At 39.5% G+C, this 19,922-nt stretch overlaps 1 protein-coding gene across 1 annotated transcript in view; it reads left to right on the top strand.

The window, feature by feature from the left end:
- The window catches only part of LOC124616792 (guanine nucleotide exchange factor subunit Rich), a 292,166-nt gene that overhangs the window by 213,653 nt on the left and 58,591 nt on the right, over positions 1 to 19,922 (top strand). The window contains exon 20 of the mRNA XM_047145207.1: positions 12,565 to 12,822. Within this exon, the coding sequence (XP_047001163.1) occupies positions 12,565 to 12,822 (258 nt within the window). The remainder of the gene's footprint in view (positions 1 to 12,564; positions 12,823 to 19,922) is intronic.

The raw sequence follows: 19,922 nt of genomic DNA, 5'->3' as shown, positions 1-19,922 counted from the left end.
GCGGGAGAGGAAAGCATTGGTCAGGTTATTGGTGTAATTGTTGAGGGATTCGTCACTGGAGCAGATACGTTTGCCACGAATACCTAGGCTGTAGGGAAGGGAACGTTTGATGTGGAAAGGATGGCAGCTATCAAAGTGAAGGTACTGTTGTTTGTTTGTGGGTTTGATATGGACAGAGGTGTGGATGTGAGCTTCAACAAGATGAAGGTCAACATCCAGGAAGGTGGCTTGGGTTTTGGAGAAGGACCAGGTGAAATTCAGATTCGAAAAGGAGTTGAGGTTATGGAGGTTACACCAATAACCTGACCAATGCTTTCCTCTCCCGCAACTATCCCGCAGACCTTGTCCACAAAAAGATTTCCCGAGCAATACATTCCTCCCCATCCAACAACAATGTTCCTACCCCCAGACCACACAGAAGCATCCCCCTTGTCACCCAATATTATCCTGGCCTCGAAAACATCAACAAATTACTCTGCCAGGGATATGATTTTCTCAAGTCAACCCCTGAAATGAGATCATCCCTTGACAAAATTCTCCCCACACCACCCAGAGTTGCCTTTTGTCGCCCCCCTAACCTCCGTAACATCCTTGTTAAACCCTACAATATTCCCAGACTACCTTCTCCACCCAGCGGTTCCTACCCCTGTAACCGACCCCGCTGCAAATCCTGCCCCATGCATCCCCCCACAACCACCTACTCCAGCCCCGCTACTGGTAAAACATACACAATTCAAGGCAGGGCCACGTGTGAAACTACACATGTCATTTATCAGCTGACATGCCTGCACTGCACAGCCTTTTACATCGGTATGACAACAACTAAACTGGCTGAGCGCATGAACGGACACAGACGAACTGTCCGCCTAGGAGATGTCCAATACCCAGTAGCGGAGCATGCCCTCCAGCATAATTCGAGGGACCTAGGAACCTGCTACACCATATGTGCCATTTGGCTTCTCCCACCCAACACCAGTCCCTCTGAACTGCGGAGATGGGAACTTGCACTCCAACACATCCTTTCATTCTGCCATCCCCCTGGACTGAACCTACGTTAAACAACCTCAATCCCATTTACTCTTCAGTCTTCTCCTCTTTCCCTTTCTTCTTTAGCCATTCACACATCTTTTCATCCTACATAGTTGTGTTTATCTTTATACTATATACCTCTTTACTTGTGTATGCATCCTCTTTGGTTTGAAGCTGGCACAGTACTTACAGTAGAATATCTTTGGCTTCCCTCTGACAACCATGCCTCCATCCTTGCTACCCTCCCTATTTTCCTTTCCTTGATGCTTCATAACCTGGGTTGTGAGTAACTGAATCTCCTTTCCCTTCTTCCCTTTCTTTCCCCTCTCTCCTCCCCGATGATGGAACATTTGTTCCGAAAGCTAGGAACGTAAATTTTCGGTTCTGTTTTATGTGTTTTATGTGTATCTATCGGCTGTACTGAGCTGAGGTAAGTACTGGCCAGCCCCTCTATCTCTTTGTTAGTATTTGTTTCACATCTCATATGAGAATTTCCATTAATCATTTATTTACTGTCTGTCTGCTTTTATAGTTTACTTCTTCAGTTAGTCTTACTATTATGGCTAGGGTGTGTGGCAATGCAGGAAAGGCTGGCCACAATCCACCAACAGCTGAATGCCCTTTTGGCAATGTTCAATCACCTTCAGCCTTGGGGTGTAGCAGTGGTGGAGAATCTGACGTGTCACATCGTACACCTTAGGTGTCAATTGTTTTACCCACAGCCTCTGCTTCCAAGGCAACTACTAGTGCACCCGAGTGGTGGTCTGCCCTCACATCAGGGTGAGTAGCTGCTGGTATTGCATTTGCGTCGCTAGAGACAGAGGGCCAGTGCGGAGACTGGCCGCCTGGCCCTGCCCATTCATCCTGTGGGTGGGCAGGTGGCTGCTTTTTCAACAAGGTCTGAGCAGGCACATGGAGGGAGGGATTCACTAGTTATAGGAAGCTCCAAAGTTAGGTGTGTTAGGCAGATTGCATTCAGGACTGGAAAGAAAGCCAATGTGCACTCGGTATGTCTGCTCAGAGGGCTCATCCGAGACAAGATGTGGAGGCAGCCATGCCTGCAGTTATCAAGTGTGCAGGGTGCAATTATCTGCAAGTTGTGGCTTATGTCGACATCTGTTATATGGATTTTGAGGCAATCCTCAGTTTGTACAGGCAGCTGGCAGAGGTGGCGGAGACTGCTAGCCTCGCATGGGTGCAAGCACAGCTCACAATTTGAAGCATTGTTCCCAGAATTGATAGGGGTCCTTTGGTTTGGAGTCTAGTGTAAGGTCTCAAGCGAAGGTTTTGTCAACACTGTGGTGGTCTTGGCTGGAGATTTCTAGACCTGTGTTATTGTGTGGGGATTTATAGGACTCCCCTTGATAGGTCAGGGGTGCACTACACAAAGGAAACAGCTACTCGAGTAGCAGAGTATTTATGGAGTGCACATGAGGGTTTTATAGGTTAGGCAGTAGCTTGAGGTGCTCTGATGAACACTCGCCAGTCAATATGCAGCAAGGGAAATTGAATGACATTCTGAATAAAGGCTCTTTGACTGACGTAATTTTATCAGTAAACTGTCAAAGTATTTGTAATAAAGTCCCTGGATTTACTGCTCCCATGAAAGTTCTCATGCACAAATTATTCTTGGGGGTGAGAGCTGGCTGAAACACAAAGTGGAAAGCTCCAAGATATTTTGCAAGTTGTGGAACATATATCAGAAAGACATATTGGAGGCCATAGGAGGGGGAGTTCTCATTGCAGTTGACAGGAATATTGTCTCTAGTGATGTCGAAGTTGAATGTGCCAGTGAAGTTATCTGGTCACATATAATAGGTGTAGGTGAAACCAAGTTAATAGTGTTTTTACCGGCCACCCAATAATGCTGTGACAGTTCTAGAGTCATTAAAAGAAAGTCTATGCCCAATAGTGCATAAATACACAGATCATGCAATGCTAATTGGAGGTGACTTCAGCCTACCGAGTATAGACTGGGCTGTCTATGGATTCATTGCAGGGGATACAGACAGATAGTCATGCGAAATACCTTTGAATATGTTGTCTGAAAACTGTCTTGTGCAGCTAGCTCGACAACCCACGTGCATTGGAAATATGTTGGACCTTGTAGCTACAAATAGGTTGAACCTTATCGATAATGTCTGTATAGAAATGGGGATTAGCAGTCATAATGTCTTTATAGCAACTGTGACTACAAAAGTTAATAAATCAGTCAAGAAGGCTAGGAAAATTGTTCTACAAAATAGAGCAGATAAGCAGTTATCAGTGTCTCACTTAGACAATAGAGGAATTATGGGCAAAGTTTAAGCAGATTGTAAATCATGGTCTGGAGAGTTATGTGCCTAGTAAGTGGATAAAGTATCAAAAGGACCCACCCTGGTTTAATAATGAAATTCAGAAGATGCTGAGGAAGCACAGGCTGTTGCACTCTCGGTTCACAAGGGAATGCACAAATGACAACAAGTGAAGGTTAGTAGAGATTACTGCGTCTGTGAAAAGATGTATGCACGAAGCATGCAACACCTACCATCGTCACACCTTAGCAAAAGATCTGGCAGAAAACTGGAGGATATTCTGATCTTATGTAAAATAGCTAAGTGGGTCTAAGGCTACCATTCACTCCCTTGTTGAACAGTCTGGTGAAAAGAATAGACAAGCAAACTTCTGTTTGTTGCAGAATCCTTGAATGTATACTCAGTTCAAATTTAATAGACTTTCTTCAGACTGAGAAGCCTTTGTCCATGAATCAGCATAGCTTTAGAAGACGTTACTCATGTGAAACTCGGCTGCCCTTTTCTCACGTGATATACTGTGAACTATGGATGAAGGGCAAGAGACAGATTCCTTATTTCTAGATTTCTGGAAAGCATTTGATGTGGTGCCCCATTGCAAACTGTTAACGAAGGTATGAGCATATAGAATATGTTGTCTGAAAACTGTCTTGTGCAGCTAGCTCGACAACCCACGTGCATTGGAAATATGTTGGACCTTGTAGCTACAAATAGGTTGAACCTTATCGATAATGTCTGTATAGAAATAACGAAGGTATGAGCATATAGAATAAGTTCACGGATATGCGAGTGGCTCGAAGACTTCTTAAGTAATAGAATCCAGTATGTTGTTCTCAACTCTGAGTGCTAACTGGAGACAAGGGAATAGTATGGAGTGCCCCAGGGAAGTGTGATAGGACCACTGTTAGTCTCTATATACATAAATGATTTGGCAGATGAGGTGGACACCAATCTGTGGTTGTTTGCTAATGATGCTGTGGTGTACAGTAAGGCGTTAAGGTGTCAAAGTTGAGTGACAGTAGGAAGATACAAGATGACGTAGAAAAAAATTTCCAGTTGGTGTGATGAATGGCAGCTAGTCCTAAATGTAGAAAAATGTAAGTTAATGCAGATGCGTAGCAAAAGCAAACCCGTAATGTTCCAATACAGCATTAATAGTGTCCTGCTTGACGTAGTCAAGTCTTTAAATATCTGGGCGTAACATTGCAAACCAGTATGAGATGGAAGAAGCATGTGAGAACTGTGGTAGGGAAGGTGAATGGTCGACTTTGGTTTATTGGGAGAATTTTAGGAAAGAGAGGTTTACCTGTAAAGGAGACCACATATAGGACACTGGTGCGACCTCTTCTTGAGTACTGCTTGAGTGTTTGGGATTCATACCCAGTTGGATTGTAGGAAGACATCGAAGCAATTTTCAGAGGTGGGCTGTTAGATTTGTTACTGGTAAGTTTGAACACCACGTGAATTGAGTGAGTAACCATTTGAAGAAAATCAATTTCAAATTTGAGGGAAAACTTTGTTCGTAGTTTGTTCAAGACTGTTACCTGACAACTGATCAGTGAGAAACATATTATCATCTGCAAAAAGGGTAAATTTACACTTTGTATGGGAAGAAAGACTCAGGTTGTTAATTAAAATAGGAAGTAACAGTGGATTTAAAACAGAGGTTTGTGGCACACTGCAACTTAAGGTCCCCCAATAAAATGAGCCAGTTGCTCCGGATAAGCTATTCAGCATTATGGTCTGCTTTCAGTCCTCTAGGTATGACTGAAGCCATGAACCAACAGTACAACCTAGTCCATAATATTCTGCCATTTTCAAAAGAACTTGATGGTTTATGCAATCAAAATCTTTCAAGAGATCACAAAAAATACCTACTGGAGACATGTTTTGCTAATGGCTTTCAAACCTTGATTTTAAAAGAGAGTATTGCTTCTTCAGTATAAAAAACCAGCACAAAACCCAAATTGACTATTGTTGAGGATATTGCTGCAGTTGAGATGATCTACAATCAATCTGTGCATGAGTTTTTCAAGAATTTTTGAAAAGATAGTTAAAAAGGAGATTGGGTGCTAGTTTGTGACTATTTGTATCACCTTTCTTAAAGAGAGTTGCAGCCAGTTTTTATCAGTGACAGTTCCTTCTTGGAGAGGTGTATTGAATATGTTGCATAAGACTGGACTTCTAAGTATACAACAATATTTCAATATTTTACTAGAAATATTGCCCCCAATAATGGATTTCTTATTTTTAATGATTCGGTTATTCTTTCAATCTCATTTAATGTAGTAGAAGGTAAGGATAACTGTGGGGTGCTATTGCTGATAACTTTTTGTTAAAGAGCCACTGCATTGTCCACAGGTCCTTTAAATGGAAAGTTATGGAAAAGTTGTCCAGAATCCTATGTCATGGGAGGCTTCCTGGACAGGATGAGAAGGAAAGAAATTACTGGGAATTAAGTTGAATTGTAGTGTTATTGACTGTAGTCAATTCTTACTGGGAGAGTTTTTTTAGGAAATCTACATTAAAACACCAGCTATTATTCTGTTGCTTTTTTGCTGTTAAATAGGACAATAGAGCTTGGAGGTGATTTATGAACAGATTAAAAATATCTGCATGTGCAGTGATACACTTATTGTTATGAAGCATTTATTACAAAATTCTATTTCTGTCGTACATGGTTTCTTACTTGCTGTAGGTGACATTTATGAATGCTTTATGCTTTTGAATTTTTGACAGTTCCTGATTAATGTGGCGAATCCTTCTTTCTCTATTCCTGCTGTATAAAAGTGAGATGCTACTCGAAATCCTGTGATGCTTAACAGATCTGTATCAGTGGTCACATGGTGTTCAGAGTGGCAGATTGTCAAATGGGTTTGATGACTCTTAATTCATCAATGCAGATAAGTAGTTAATTAATTTTATATCTGTAGCCTTTGAAAATTTTGATGCAATAAAGATAGCAAACATTTCGCATGGCCTAGATAAAACTGGGTGGAAATAAAATTTCTGCTGATTACTGAAAATTTTAACCAACAGCTGTTTGTGGTGATATAGTATGAACATCAGTAATCTGTACACATTGCAGAACCCTACAGCAGATGCTGACTATTCTGTTGGAGAAGCATCTGAATGTCTTACATTATTCCATACAAGCACCACAGGGCTTCGCCTGTCAGAGTTCTAGCTTGATTTTGGTGATAATGAAACTGGTGTTTTTTTTACAGTTCTAAATGTTTGTTTGTGTGTGTGTATATATAACTATCATCTGTAAACTATTATAATCTAAATTGGCTGGTGAGTGTCAAGTTGGATCTCTTACCTGTAGTGTACAGGTGTTGTGTACCTGATGAATGAGTTGGAGAGTCTAAGTAGAAGGCTTCTCATAGAGATTTTTCTGACTTCTTTTTAGTGTAGGTATGTATAGATAGTTCTCCTAGGACGTCTCTAAAATGCATACCGATCAGCATCAACTATGGTTGAGAGAATTATGCTCTGCTGTGATTGCTATTTTCCTACATGTGTATCTCCTGACACTGATCAAACATCTGATTTGTACAGCATTTTAAGAAGGATCATACTCCTGTTGATCTGTAGCTTAATCTCTTCTGAAAACCCCTAACCTCATGCTTTAGGAATGGGTATGTCTGATAGAAACCAATGCAACCTTTACTTCTTGTCTTGATGATTTACTTTACAACTGTTAGGTATATATCTAGCGGAAGGTGTAGATAGCTCACCCATTCGCTGCACTTTATAATGGCATAAAAGCTGAAATCTAGATAATACAGAAGATAAATATTGTAATTGTCAGTCAAAAGGCAGTTTACTATTTGAAAAGGTATTGCATGTGGCTCAACACCATTAGATACTTTTTACATTACCACCACTTGTTAAGTTCGTCATTCAATGACTGAACACTCAAATCAAAACTAAGAGAGGTAGCTCATTATTTTATTGGTGTTCTAAGAATACTACAATGCAGAAAACAAATATATTTAAGCATGACCTTGGAAAACATCAGTCATCACAATAATTGGCCATGGACCTATTAACAGAGAATTGATAAGGATGTTATGAATAATTAAAAAAGTTTTGATGAAGTTGCTTGATCCAGATATTATTCAACCTTGCTAACCTAAACCATCACTTGTAGACCTCCTGAGAAAGTATGAGAGCTGGTGTGATGATTCCAAGCAATGTTAAGCAAATTAATGAGTCAGTTGATTAAAAATATGACTTAATTCTGTCGTGTATGAATGTCATCTTACAGCATCAGGCAAATTTAATAACCCGCCCTGCCCAGGGAAAACTAAATTTGTAATTCAGAGGAAGCACATGCATTTATAGTGGTTTCATTGAAGTGAATTGCACCAGACTCCTAAGAAAGGACAGTCACCATTCTGGGTGGGTGGGGCGTGTGTCTGTTGATATTTTGATTTTTGCTGAAACAGGTATGATGCTTGAAATCACTTTTCATAACTTAGAGGAATTGTGTCCTACTTTTTAATCCATAAAATTATCTTTTGTACTAAGTAGGTCAAATTACTTTCTATGCAAATCACCCTCCCCCCCCCCCCCCCCCCCCCTCCCCTTTAAAAAAAACGGTAAAATATTTTCCTGCTAAGAGAAATCTTAGATGGTGTTGTATGTTAACACCAGCAATGATATAATAAAAGCTTTTGTATCAACACCTTGCCACGTGAGGTCATTATAAGAATACTAAATTTAGCTGTTTCAGTGCAAAGAGAGAACAATTTATGTGAGCTCTCACTTATGATTCTGTAATCAGATTGCAAGAAGGAAAAATCCTCACCTACGTTTGTGCATCCGCTTCAAAATGTGTTGCTTTGCTCTCTGGACAATCGGAGAAAACATCATCATTTACTTTCACATTTTCCATTAAAGCAGGAAGAGAGTATTCTACAGTAGAGAATGGCTAGTCTACATTTGCAGTGTTGACAAACACTGTCTTTATCTTTCTGAAGATACATTTATTGACACCACAGTTCATCATGAACTCCTTTTGTTGACTGGACTAAAGGTCACTTTCTGTTGACTTGCAAGTTGAACACACTACATCATCTCAAGAATTACAATACTGTAATATATGAGCCAGTCTGTATTGTCTTTTGAGTAAGCTGATAAAATTATCCTAATGCATTGTCAAAGATTCTACACAATGTCTTTAAACAAAGTCTTCCACAAAGATCTTTTACAGTTTAACAAGGGCATTAAATGCTTGTTTACAGAAACTGTACTATTAATCAAATTGACAGTTATTGTTGATTCCTCAGAGGCACTGAAGCCCTTCAGCGTCATCCATTATAAATTTTAACTGTCCTAATTATTCAGGGGTATTTAAATTACATGATACACTGCTGAAAGGTCTCTAAAATGGAGGCCATTTGTCAACAGCAACATGAATATCGTATTGCTAGCCACTAGTCAAATTTCCTTTCTTGGCATACTGGCATTGGCTTTTGTGGAATACAGTTTACACTGGCTGTTTAAGTCAATACAAACAACAAAAGTTATGTGGCAATCAGAACTTCATAGGAACGTATTCATTATGAATAATGTTGAAAATATTAAATTATCAATTCTGTGGGAACTTAGTAATGTATTGCATACAAAAAAACACCACTCGCTTTACGATATGTATCTCCTTTATCATAGGACATAATCTGTGGTCTAGCACTTTATGCCCTATCAAGAGAACTGTAAGATCTGCCAAACCTTTAATAGTTCATCTTACAAAAAACTCAAATTAAAATTGGCCCAAATACTGCTTGGAGTAGCGTTGCACCCCCCCCCCCCCTTACACACACACACACACACACACACACACACACACACACACACACACACTGAATTTATACAATAAGCAACACGATAGTTCAGTCAGCAATGGATAATCAGAGGAAAAAATTCATTTAGTCACAAAATTTTTACAGTGGTAGGGGAGAGTGTCATCAACACTAAAAATCTCCACCTGTGGGGGTGTTACATGTTAAAGTGGAGGACATGTAAAGGTCTTTTTTTTTTTTTAAGTTTTTCTTGAATATCCCAAAAACTATAGCTTCTGTCTAAAATGTGTCCAGTACAAAATTAAACTACATGAAACTTACTACAAAAAAATTTCCTATTCATTTTTCCTCTAGAAGAAATAATTTCCTTGTTACAGATAAAGTAAAAATCACATGTGATTGTCTTTATATGACATAATGTTCCCGAAACTTGCTTCAGCAACTCATCTGAGGTGAACTGGCAGTCATCATTCCCCTCAATGTAACTGAATGGTTCGTCCATTGACACGTTAATTCCTTCATCCTCAGGGTGACGACTTTTTCTACATTTAGGTGCGCAGCCTATAAAGAACTTTTTATAGCAGTTCTTATGAGATCTTGCATCTACAGCGTGTAGATCCCCAACAGAGCAGATACAGCTTTGGATGGTGTCTCCCATACACCTATTCTCTCCTCTACACAAACTGTAGTTATCTGATCATAACTGAAGGATCAGACTCTGTGAATTTTATTCTGTCTTTTTTTTATTTTTATCAAAATCTTCATCTGCAGTAGCGTCCACACAAAACAGACAGCTAGTTTTAAAATCAGATTCCATCCCACTGAAGGCAAACATTTGACAGTCAGCTTTCGCTCTGAAACAACCTCTCCTAGAAACTTTTTAATTGTCTTAACGCTATTGTAATCTTTTCTGTAAGATACACGAATGCCCACCATGTTTCTTGTTCCTAGAACTGTCAGCTTTCCCATCTTTTCTCAAATAACTGGCATTTACCAGTCCACCTATTCATTCCTCATCAACATTGCAGAGGTCATTGACAACTAATTAACACAGATTAAACATTTCTCAGCCTTTGTTTGTAGGAACATATTTTATATAAAAGCTCTCTTAATCCTTGAGCAGGTGTACCTATTTATAAAGTGTGCTAACTACAAATAACATTATTTTGTACCATTCCATTGTTAATCTACCGTTGTATTCCTTTATTATCCCACTTTTATTCCTTCAGTATTGTTTCAGCTGACATGGCGATGAGCTGTGTTGTTATGTATGCAAGTGGGCAGGAGGAATATAAAATAAACAAACCAAGTGAGAAATTTACAAACCATGCAAGAAAATGGTCCAGATTCCTAGCTTGCAGCACACCACCTACTGAGGCAGTTGCCTACAAGATAATTAATAATCGAATAAGTGTTAGGCTGGATCTGAATATTGTTGTTTAATTTAACTAAGATTAAACTGTGATTTTGCTCATACATGTTTACCTTAGTAACATAAAGACAGCTATTCTTTCCATGTGTATAAAATACACCATACGCCCCCTCATGTTATGAAAATCTTCATACTCCCTCAAGGGTTAATTATGACAAATAAATGCTCACTTAATAAAGTCACTCTACTATTTAAACATAAGCACAGTGAACTTACTTTGCTCACATAATAGAACTGGATAGGAAATCCAGGGGAGTACATAGTCAGTTGTTCTGTGTGTAAACTCAAGAGATAAGCAATTCTCCTGGTGGGGGAACTGACCTCTCCCAGAAGAAATCCACAACAGATATACAGGACGACTAACAATTAATTTCCCTACTAGCAGTGCATGGCAGTATGCGGAGATTTAAGTAGATTCTCTCTGTATGTGTAGTTTTATTAGTAACTAATATCTGTATTCCATTTAGTGTTAACACATTTTGTGGAAAATAAACACTCTCCAGATGTGTCTGCACACTGCGTCACCAGTGACTTATAAGGCATGCTTCTGAGGGATCAGTATGATTGTGAAACAGCATGCAGTTGTTTTGTGTGATGTAGAGAGAGTGGGGACTCACTTCCATTTTCTTCATTTTGCAGACTCACAAATGTGGGAAGTAAGTGCCCTCCTCCTAACAACTTACTGTGCCTCACACTTCTACCCTCCAGCCCCACTGCCTCCCACTGGCAGCAGTCACAAAATCTCTCTCAATAGGCTCTAATGTACTTAGATATGGTATTAGTCATTAAATATTAGGTCTTAAACAACTTAATTTAACATTAAACATTAATTTTATACCATTGAAACACTATTTTAATAAGTTGTGTTTCTTCCATCCCCTGCAACACAGAAACTATTAGTTCTAAAGAAAAAATGATTAGGACCTTTTTTGTAGGATGTTTGAAGTAGTTTAATTTTGAGCTGGGAAACATTTTCGGTACAAGCTGTGGTTTTCGAGTTATTCAAGACAAAGCTAAAAAGCGATCTTTAAGTGCCTCCTGAACCCCAATGCTACAAGCTACATGTGGGGATTTGTAGTAGGTTGTTCATGACACTCCCCTGCACAAAAATTTGTGACTACAGGATTTTTTCCCCTATTTGCCCCTTTTTTTGGCCTTCATTGACTAAGCTAAGAAGCCATATCAAAGGAATTAGTTGCAGTTGTGCAACATAGTGAACACCCTTCCACTAATCAGTAAACCATATCATTTGCAAAACAAGCTACTTATGTTACATGTGTAAAAATACAGAAATCAAAAATACAGATACGTTGCATCTGCTCTCGTCCAGAGTTCTTAGCCACTTTCATTTAGTTGAACTATGTGTATGTTCTTCTTTCTTGTTACTGTTTCTTCCAGCAGTGGATCGATGTACAAAATTCTGACATCTACAGATTTGATAACTATTTTTTTCTGCTCATATGCCTTTAAGCACTACCTGTTCCTCTTTTGGGTGTTAGTAACAGGTAGCTAGTTTCATGTTTCAGTAATATGATGATGACGACAATGATTGAGACTACGGCAACTACTACTAATTCTACATATGCCACAATCTCTCTCTTGTATGTTTGTCTGATGTTAAGCAAATATTACTATTTAAGAATTGAAGTCCCTTTGGAACACCACATAAGCAAAGGAACAATTGCTGAGCATAGTGGGAGTAATCTTTACTGTTTTAGAACTTGGATTTTTTACAGTGTAACCTTAATTTTATGTTAAAGTTCACAAAAGTACATCACTAGTTCTGAAATAATAGTATCCTAATGTAAACTCCTTTAGCAATTTTATATACCAACCTAAATTCTAAACACTTAATCTCAAGAAAAACTTAGTGGATATTTCATAAGAACATGTAAAACTAACAACAGATGTGTTTTTAAGAAATTTGATAGCTTTAAGTAACAGATCTGCTGTAGTAATCTGTAATGAATCCTAAAACAATTTGTTTCTTGTTTGGATTCAGGCTCAATGCCGGCTTCACCTGCTGTTGACAACAGCCGGAAAAGTTTCTCCATTGACCCAGTCACATCACAGTCTGGAAGTGGAGTTGGTGACAGTGGGTATATGAGTTACACAGGAGCTCAAAATGAGGCACTTTGTGCATTAGGTGCAGTTATACCAACTAAAGCAGCACATTGTTACATTCCAAGTGTGTCAGCAAGCAATGATTATCCCAGTAGTGCTGTTGTCGAAGCCCAGCTGCTTCCTCATCTGTTACAAGGTATGTTACTCATTAATAATGCAATGGCATACTCAAGGAGGGAGTCGGATATGAATACTAATAATATTTGTATCTAAAGAAGATTGTTTACCGATGACCCAAAGAAGTTCCAAATGGTCCTGGACTAATAGATAAATTTAAGAATACATTTGAATCCTGAACTTCTTAATTTTCTGAAAGTCTTTCATCACAGTAAATCATAGACAGTGAGTAAATATTGGAATTGACTACCTCGTACAAATACAAGGGTGTAATGATTTGTAAGGATATGAAATGGAATGGTCACACAGGCTCAATCATGGGTAAAGGCAGGTGGTAGACTTTGGTTTATTGATGTAATACTAGGAAAGGTGATTGCTTACAAATGACTCTTGCGACCAATTCTGAAATATTGCTGAAGTGTGTGGGACCCATACCAAATAGAACTAACAGGGGATATTGAATGTATACGGAGAAGGGTAGTATTAATGGTCACATGTTTGTTTGTTCCATGGGAGAGTGTCACAGACATACTCGAGAAACTGAACTGGCAGATTCTTGAAGATGGATGTAAACCATCCCGAGAAAGCCTACTAACAAAGTTTCAAGCACCGGCTTTAAATGATGACTCTATTAATATACTGAAACATACATATCACTCACATAGGGACCATGGTAATAAGATTAGATTAATTACTGCACACACACACACACACACACACACACACACACACACACACATACAGGCATTCAGACAGTTGTTCTTTCCATACTGCATGCGTGAATGGAACGGGAAAAAATTCTAATAACTGGTGCAATGGGAAATGCCTCTGATGATGTGCACCTTCACAGGAGTTTGTAGAGTGTAGATGTAGCTGTAGATGTAGGTTATATGTTTTATGCTAAAGGAAGATGAAGTCACTCAAGAAAAAATATAGTGCACAGTGAATGAATAGGAAATAGTAATATTGATTTTACCACCTAGATTCAAACTGCTACACATTCCTGATAATGTGCCAGAAGTTGTTTGTTAGACAAAATTATAAGCTAAGCTTGAAGGAAAAGAGCTTGAAAGATGTGAGTTTAATTGTAAATTGTTAAGAAATAAATATGTGACAAACAGGAAAGAAATGAAAGCTATAAAAGAAAGGGAAAAAAATCAAAGAAAAACGTGAAAGGAAATTCCCCACCCTGCCCCTTTTTCCCCCTGCATCCTTTCTGAAATCACTTTTCTTTTGGACTGTAACAATTTTATGAAAAGGAAAGTTGTCACTCATTATATAGCGATATGGGAAGATTGTGTTTCAAATCAAGAACGTATCTCAGCTCTGGTAGACAAACACCTCCAACCTATCACCCGCACACTCCCATCCTACATCAAAGACACAAACCACTTCCTAGAACGCCTCAAATCCATTCCCCACTCCTCTCCCACCTGAAACCTTTCTTGTCACCATAGATGCTACATCCCTTTACACAAACATCCCACATACCCATGGTCTCTCTGCCCGTGAGCACTACCTCTCCCAACGCCCACCCGAAGATCTTCCAAAAACCTCATTCCTCATCACGCTTACCAACTTCATCCTAACCCATAATTACTTCACTTTTGAAGGCCAGACCTACAAACAAATCAGGGGAACGGCCATGGGAACCAGGATGGCTCCGTCCTATGCTAACCTCTTCATGGGCCACATGGAGGAGGCTTTCCTGAAGACCCAACAGCTGCTTCCCCTGGCCGGTCCTTCTCCAAAACCAAAGCCACCTTCCTGGATGTTGACCTTCATCTTGTTGAAGCTCACATCCACACCTCTGTCCATATCAAACCCACAAACAAACAACAGTACCTTCACTTTGATAGCTGCCATCCATTCCACATCAAACGTTCCCTTCCCTACAGCCTAGGTATTCGTGGCAAACGTATCTGCTCCAGTGATGAATCCCTCAACAATTACACCAATAACCTGACCAGTGCTTTCCTCTCCCGCAACTATCCTGCAGACCTTGTCCACAAACAGATCTCCCGAGCGATACATTCCTCCCCATCCAACAACAATGTTCCTACCCCCAGACCACACAGAAGCATCCCCCTTGTCACCCAATATTATCCTGGCCTCGAATACATCAACAAATTACTCCGCCAGGGATATGACTTTCTCAAGTCAACCCCCGAAATGAGATCATCCCTTGACAAAATTCTCCCCACACCACCCAGAGTTGCCTTTCACCGCCCCCCAACCTCCGTAACATCCTTGTTAAACCCCACAATATTCCCAGACTACCTTCTCCACCCAGCGGTTCCGACCCCTGTAACCGACCCCGCTGCAAAACCTGCCCCATGCATCCCCCCACAACCACTTACTCCAGCCCCGCTACTGGTAAAACATACACAATTCAAAGCAGGGCCACGTGTGAAACTACACATGTCATTTATCAGCTGACATGCCTGCACTGCACAGCCTTTTACATCGGTATGACAACAACTAAACTGGCTGAGCGCATGAACGGACACAGACGAACTGTCCGCCTAGGAGATGTCCAATACCCAGTAGCGGAGCATGCCCTCCAGCATAATTCTAGGGACCTAGGAACCTGCTACACCGTATGTGCCATTTGGCTTCTCCCACCCAACACCAGTCCCTCTGAACTGTGGAGATGGGAACTTGCACTCCAACACATCCTTTCATCCCGCCATCCCCCTGGACTGAACCTACGTTAAACAACCTCACTCCCATTTACTCTTCAGTCTTCTCCTCTTTCCCTTTCGTCTTTAGCCATTCACGCATCTTTTCATCCTACATAGTTGTGTTTATCTTTATACTGTATACCTCTTTACTTGTGTATGCATCCTCTTTGGTTTGAAGCTGGCACAGTACTTACAGTAGAATATCTTTGGCTTCCCTCTGACAACCATGCCTCCATCCTTGCTACCCTCCCTGTTTTCCTTTCCCTGTTGCTTCATAACCTGGGTTGTGAGTTACTGAACCCACTTTCCCTTCTTCCCTTTCTTTCCCCTCTCTCCTCCCTGATGAAGGAGCATTTGTTCTGAAAGCTAGGAACGTAAATTTTCGGTTCTGTTTTTTGTGTATCTATCGGCTGTACTGAGCTGAGGTAAGTACTGGCCAGCCCCTCTATCTCTTTGTTAGTCTTTGTTTCAAATCTTCCATTCCATTATCTTTGTTTTTCTTTTGTTGATGTTCATCTTATGTCATCCTTTCAAGGAACTGTCCATTCCATTTAACTGTTCTTCCAAGTCCATTGCTGTCTCTAACAGTATTACAATGTCATTGGCAAACCTCAGAGTTTTTTTTTTTTTTTTTTTTTTTTTTTTTTTTTTTTTTTTTTTTTTTTTTCTTCTCCCAGAACTTTCATTCCTTCCTCCAAATTTGTCTTTGGTCTACCAGGTTTTTCCTTCTTCTGTGAAGAATTCATATTGTTGTTCGTGACCATGACTTATTAAACACATAGCTCAGTAACTTTCATACCTGTTAGCAACAGCTTTCTTTGGAATTGCAATTATTAAATTCTTCTTGATGTCTGTGGGTGTTTTGTATGTCTCATACATCTTGCACACCAGATGGAATACGTTTGTCTTGGCTGGCTCTCCCAAGACTATCAGGGGTTCTAATGGAATGTTGTCTACTCCAGTGGCTTTCTTTTGACTTAATTCTGTCAGTGTTATATCAAATTCTTGTCACAGTACCTTAACTCTAATCTCATCTTCATCTACCTAGTCTTCCCATTCTATAATATTGCCTTAAAGTTCATCGCCCTTGTAGAGATCCTCTATATACTCTTCCAACTTTCAGATTTCCCTTCACCCCTCTCAACAGATACTCCTGTGTTGCGGTTTAACCTACAGTACATCTATCTTTATTGCTGAGGCATGCAAGTCACCCGATCAGTGGCAAGGTCCATGGTTCATGGGAGGCCTCATATTCATACAGAAGTGATTTTAACCCTGTCTGATTTTCAGAACTGGATTGTTTGTTAAGAAGTTTGTCACTATTTCTTTATTAACAGGACTTGGAATGTCTACCTGGAATAGTAAATGGGACTCTGTCCAGGCAACTTGGGTAACAATTACTAAAGAATAGTAATACCTAACAACAAAATTTAACAATTAAAAGCAAAACTGTTATTCGAAACACACACAAAATTATCACTGTTAGTGGATTCTCCATTCTTTTATATAGTTAGCCAGCTCATTCTACACACAGTTGACGCTCCTTTAAATGAGTGGTGGTGGTGGTGATGGTGGCAGTAGCGGTAGTGGCGGCAGTGGCGGTGACGGGGGTTGAGATTGATAATGACAACAGCTATTTGGCTCCTAGCAATTTTAGCTGCTCTCTCTCTCTCTCTCTCTCTCTCTCTCTCTCTCTCTCTCTCTCTCTCTGCACAACAGTGTACAACAAATTTGTTAGGCCTATTCTTCAGTAATTATGTGTGTCTCAACACTAAGAGTGTGTTTTGCACACTGATTAATCCATAAAAAAATATATGTTGTGTCTCATTTGCATTCATGAGCACAGTGTCAGCCTATTTCCACTAGAGAATACAAATCACAGCAAAAGAGACTTACAGCATTCCTGTATATCATTTTTGTTCATTCTCCAAAAGAAGTTTAGGAATATATCCTGCAACTAGCATTATTCTTCTTTGTTCTCCACACTTCAGGAGTGCATTTGAACTTATTAGTTGGTTTTATGGTTTCTTCCTTATTATCTTACAAAAATCTCTTCATGAATTCACTATGTTTTATCTGCCATCCTTGTGACCATTTTTTGCTGGTCTTCTTTTTAATCTCTTTTGTGTCTCTGTACTTCATAACTAGTGTTCCAGAAGCTAAATATTTATTATGTTTTCTTCTGTGATGTTGATGTCTTGTAAGTCTTCTCTAGTTTCGTCTTATCAGCTGATTTTGACCTCCTTTGAATTAGTAAGGTTAGAGAGCCTTTTGGTGATTGTAAATAAGGCCATAGAATTTGAATCATCTATTGCATAATGTGTTAATGAACATATCAGCCTGTAAAAGCATCCCATGTTCCATCTTTAGTGGAACTATCCTGCTGTTTTGATACTGATTTTCCATGCAATGGGTTTTATCATAAGATATATGTAGGTTGGCCTTCACTACTGCATTGTGTAATTTTTCTATGGCATATTTTGTTCCATCATTAACACATTCCAGTCGGGCAATAGTGACTTTTGCAATCCCGTAGAAGGCATACACTTTTTCGACTTCTTTGTATAGCTGCTGCTTACAAGATGAAGGAGAAAAGCAAAACTTTTTTATTGCAAACATATTCCATAATCCTTTACTTCCACATTTATTTGCGGTGTTTTGAAATTCACCATATGGTAACAGAATAATTATAGTTTGAAAATTAGAAGATTGGAGGAAGAAACAGGTTTCACTGCGCAAAATTTGCCTTTGTATGAAACAGTCGGGTAGACACAATGCTACTTTAAGTTCTTCAAACTACAGTTTGGTCTCTCTTCTTATTCATTTGCCAGTACTTCATATGCCTTTCTCAGAACAAATAATGCCGTATCTTGAAGCATACTTCTTGCTTGTTGTTGATGGTACAAGTGGGGAAATACCCTGTAGTTAGCTTGTTTGTTTTAGGGCACCGCTTTTCATTTTCTATAAAATCTTTTCTAATTTTCTCAAGAATTTCTTTTTCAGCTTCATAATAAATTCAAACAAGTTCCTTCATTTGTGAGATATAGGCCTAAGTTTCTTGTAGAAAATGTAGGCATTGTGAACACACACATCACAAACATGTTATTGTTGTTATTGTTGTGGTCTTCAGTCCTGAGACTGGTTTGATGCAGCTCTCCATGCTACTCTATCCTGTGCAAGCTTTTTCATCTCCCAGTACCTACTGCAGCCTACATCCTTCTGAATCTGCTTAGTGTATTCATCTCTTGGTCTCCCTCTATGATTTTTACCCTCCACGCTGCCCTCCAATACTAAATTGGTGATCCCTTGATGCCTCATAACATGTCCTACCAACCGATCCCTTCTTCTGGTCAAGTTGTGCCACAAACTTCTCTTCTCCCCAATCCTATTCCATACTTCCTCATTAGTTATGTGATCTACCCATCTAATCTTCAGCATTCTTCTGTAGCACCACATTTCGAAAGCTTCTATTCTCTTCTTGTCCAAACTATTTATCGTCCATGTTTCACTTCCATACATTGCTACACTCCATACGAATACTTTCAGAAATGACTTCGTGACACTTAAATCAATACTGGATGTTAACAAATTTCTCTTCTTCAGAAACGCTTTCCTTGCCATTGCCAGCCTACATTTTATATCCTCTCTACTTCGACCATCATCAGTTATTTTGCTCCCCAAATAGCAAAACTCCTTTACTACTTTAAGTGCCTCATTTCCTAATCTAATTCCCTCAGCATCACCCGACTTAATTAGACTACATTCCATTATCCTTGTTTTGCTTTTGTTGATGTTCATCTTATATCCTCCTTTCAAGACACTGTCCATTCCATTCAACTGCTCTTCCAAGTCCTTTGCTGTCTCTGACAGAATTACAATGTCATCGGCGAACCTCAAAGTTTTTATTTCTTCTCCATGAATTTTAATACCTACTCCGAATTTTTCTTTTGTTTCCTTTACTGCTTGCTCAATATACAGATTGAACAACATCGGGGAGAGGCTACAACCCTGTCTTACTCCCTTCCCAACCACTGCTTCCCTTTCATGTCCCTCGACTCTTTTAACTGCCATCTGATTTCTGTACAAATTGTAAATAGCCTTTCGCTCCCTGTATTTTACCCCTGCCACCTTTAGAATTTGAAAGAGAGTATTCCAGTCAACATTGTCAAAAGCTTTCTGTAAGTCTACAAATGCTAGAAACGTAGGTTTGCCTTTCCTTAATCTTTCTTCTAAGATAAGTCGTAAGGTCAGTGTTGCCTCACGTGTTCCAGTGTTTCTACAGAATCCAAACTTATCTTCCCCGAGGTTGGCTTCTACTAGTTTTTCCATTCGTCTGTAAAGAATTCGTGTTAGTATTTTGCAGCTGTGACTTATTAAACTGATAGTTCGGTAATTTTCACATCTGTCAACACCTGCTTTCTTTGGGATTGGAATT

This window comes from Schistocerca americana, chromosome 5 (genome assembly GCF_021461395.2).
Source record: "Schistocerca americana isolate TAMUIC-IGC-003095 chromosome 5, iqSchAmer2.1, whole genome shotgun sequence".
NCBI lineage: Eukaryota > Metazoa > Arthropoda > Insecta > Orthoptera > Acrididae > Schistocerca > Schistocerca americana.
This window is presented reverse-complemented; position numbering and strand designations above follow the sequence as displayed.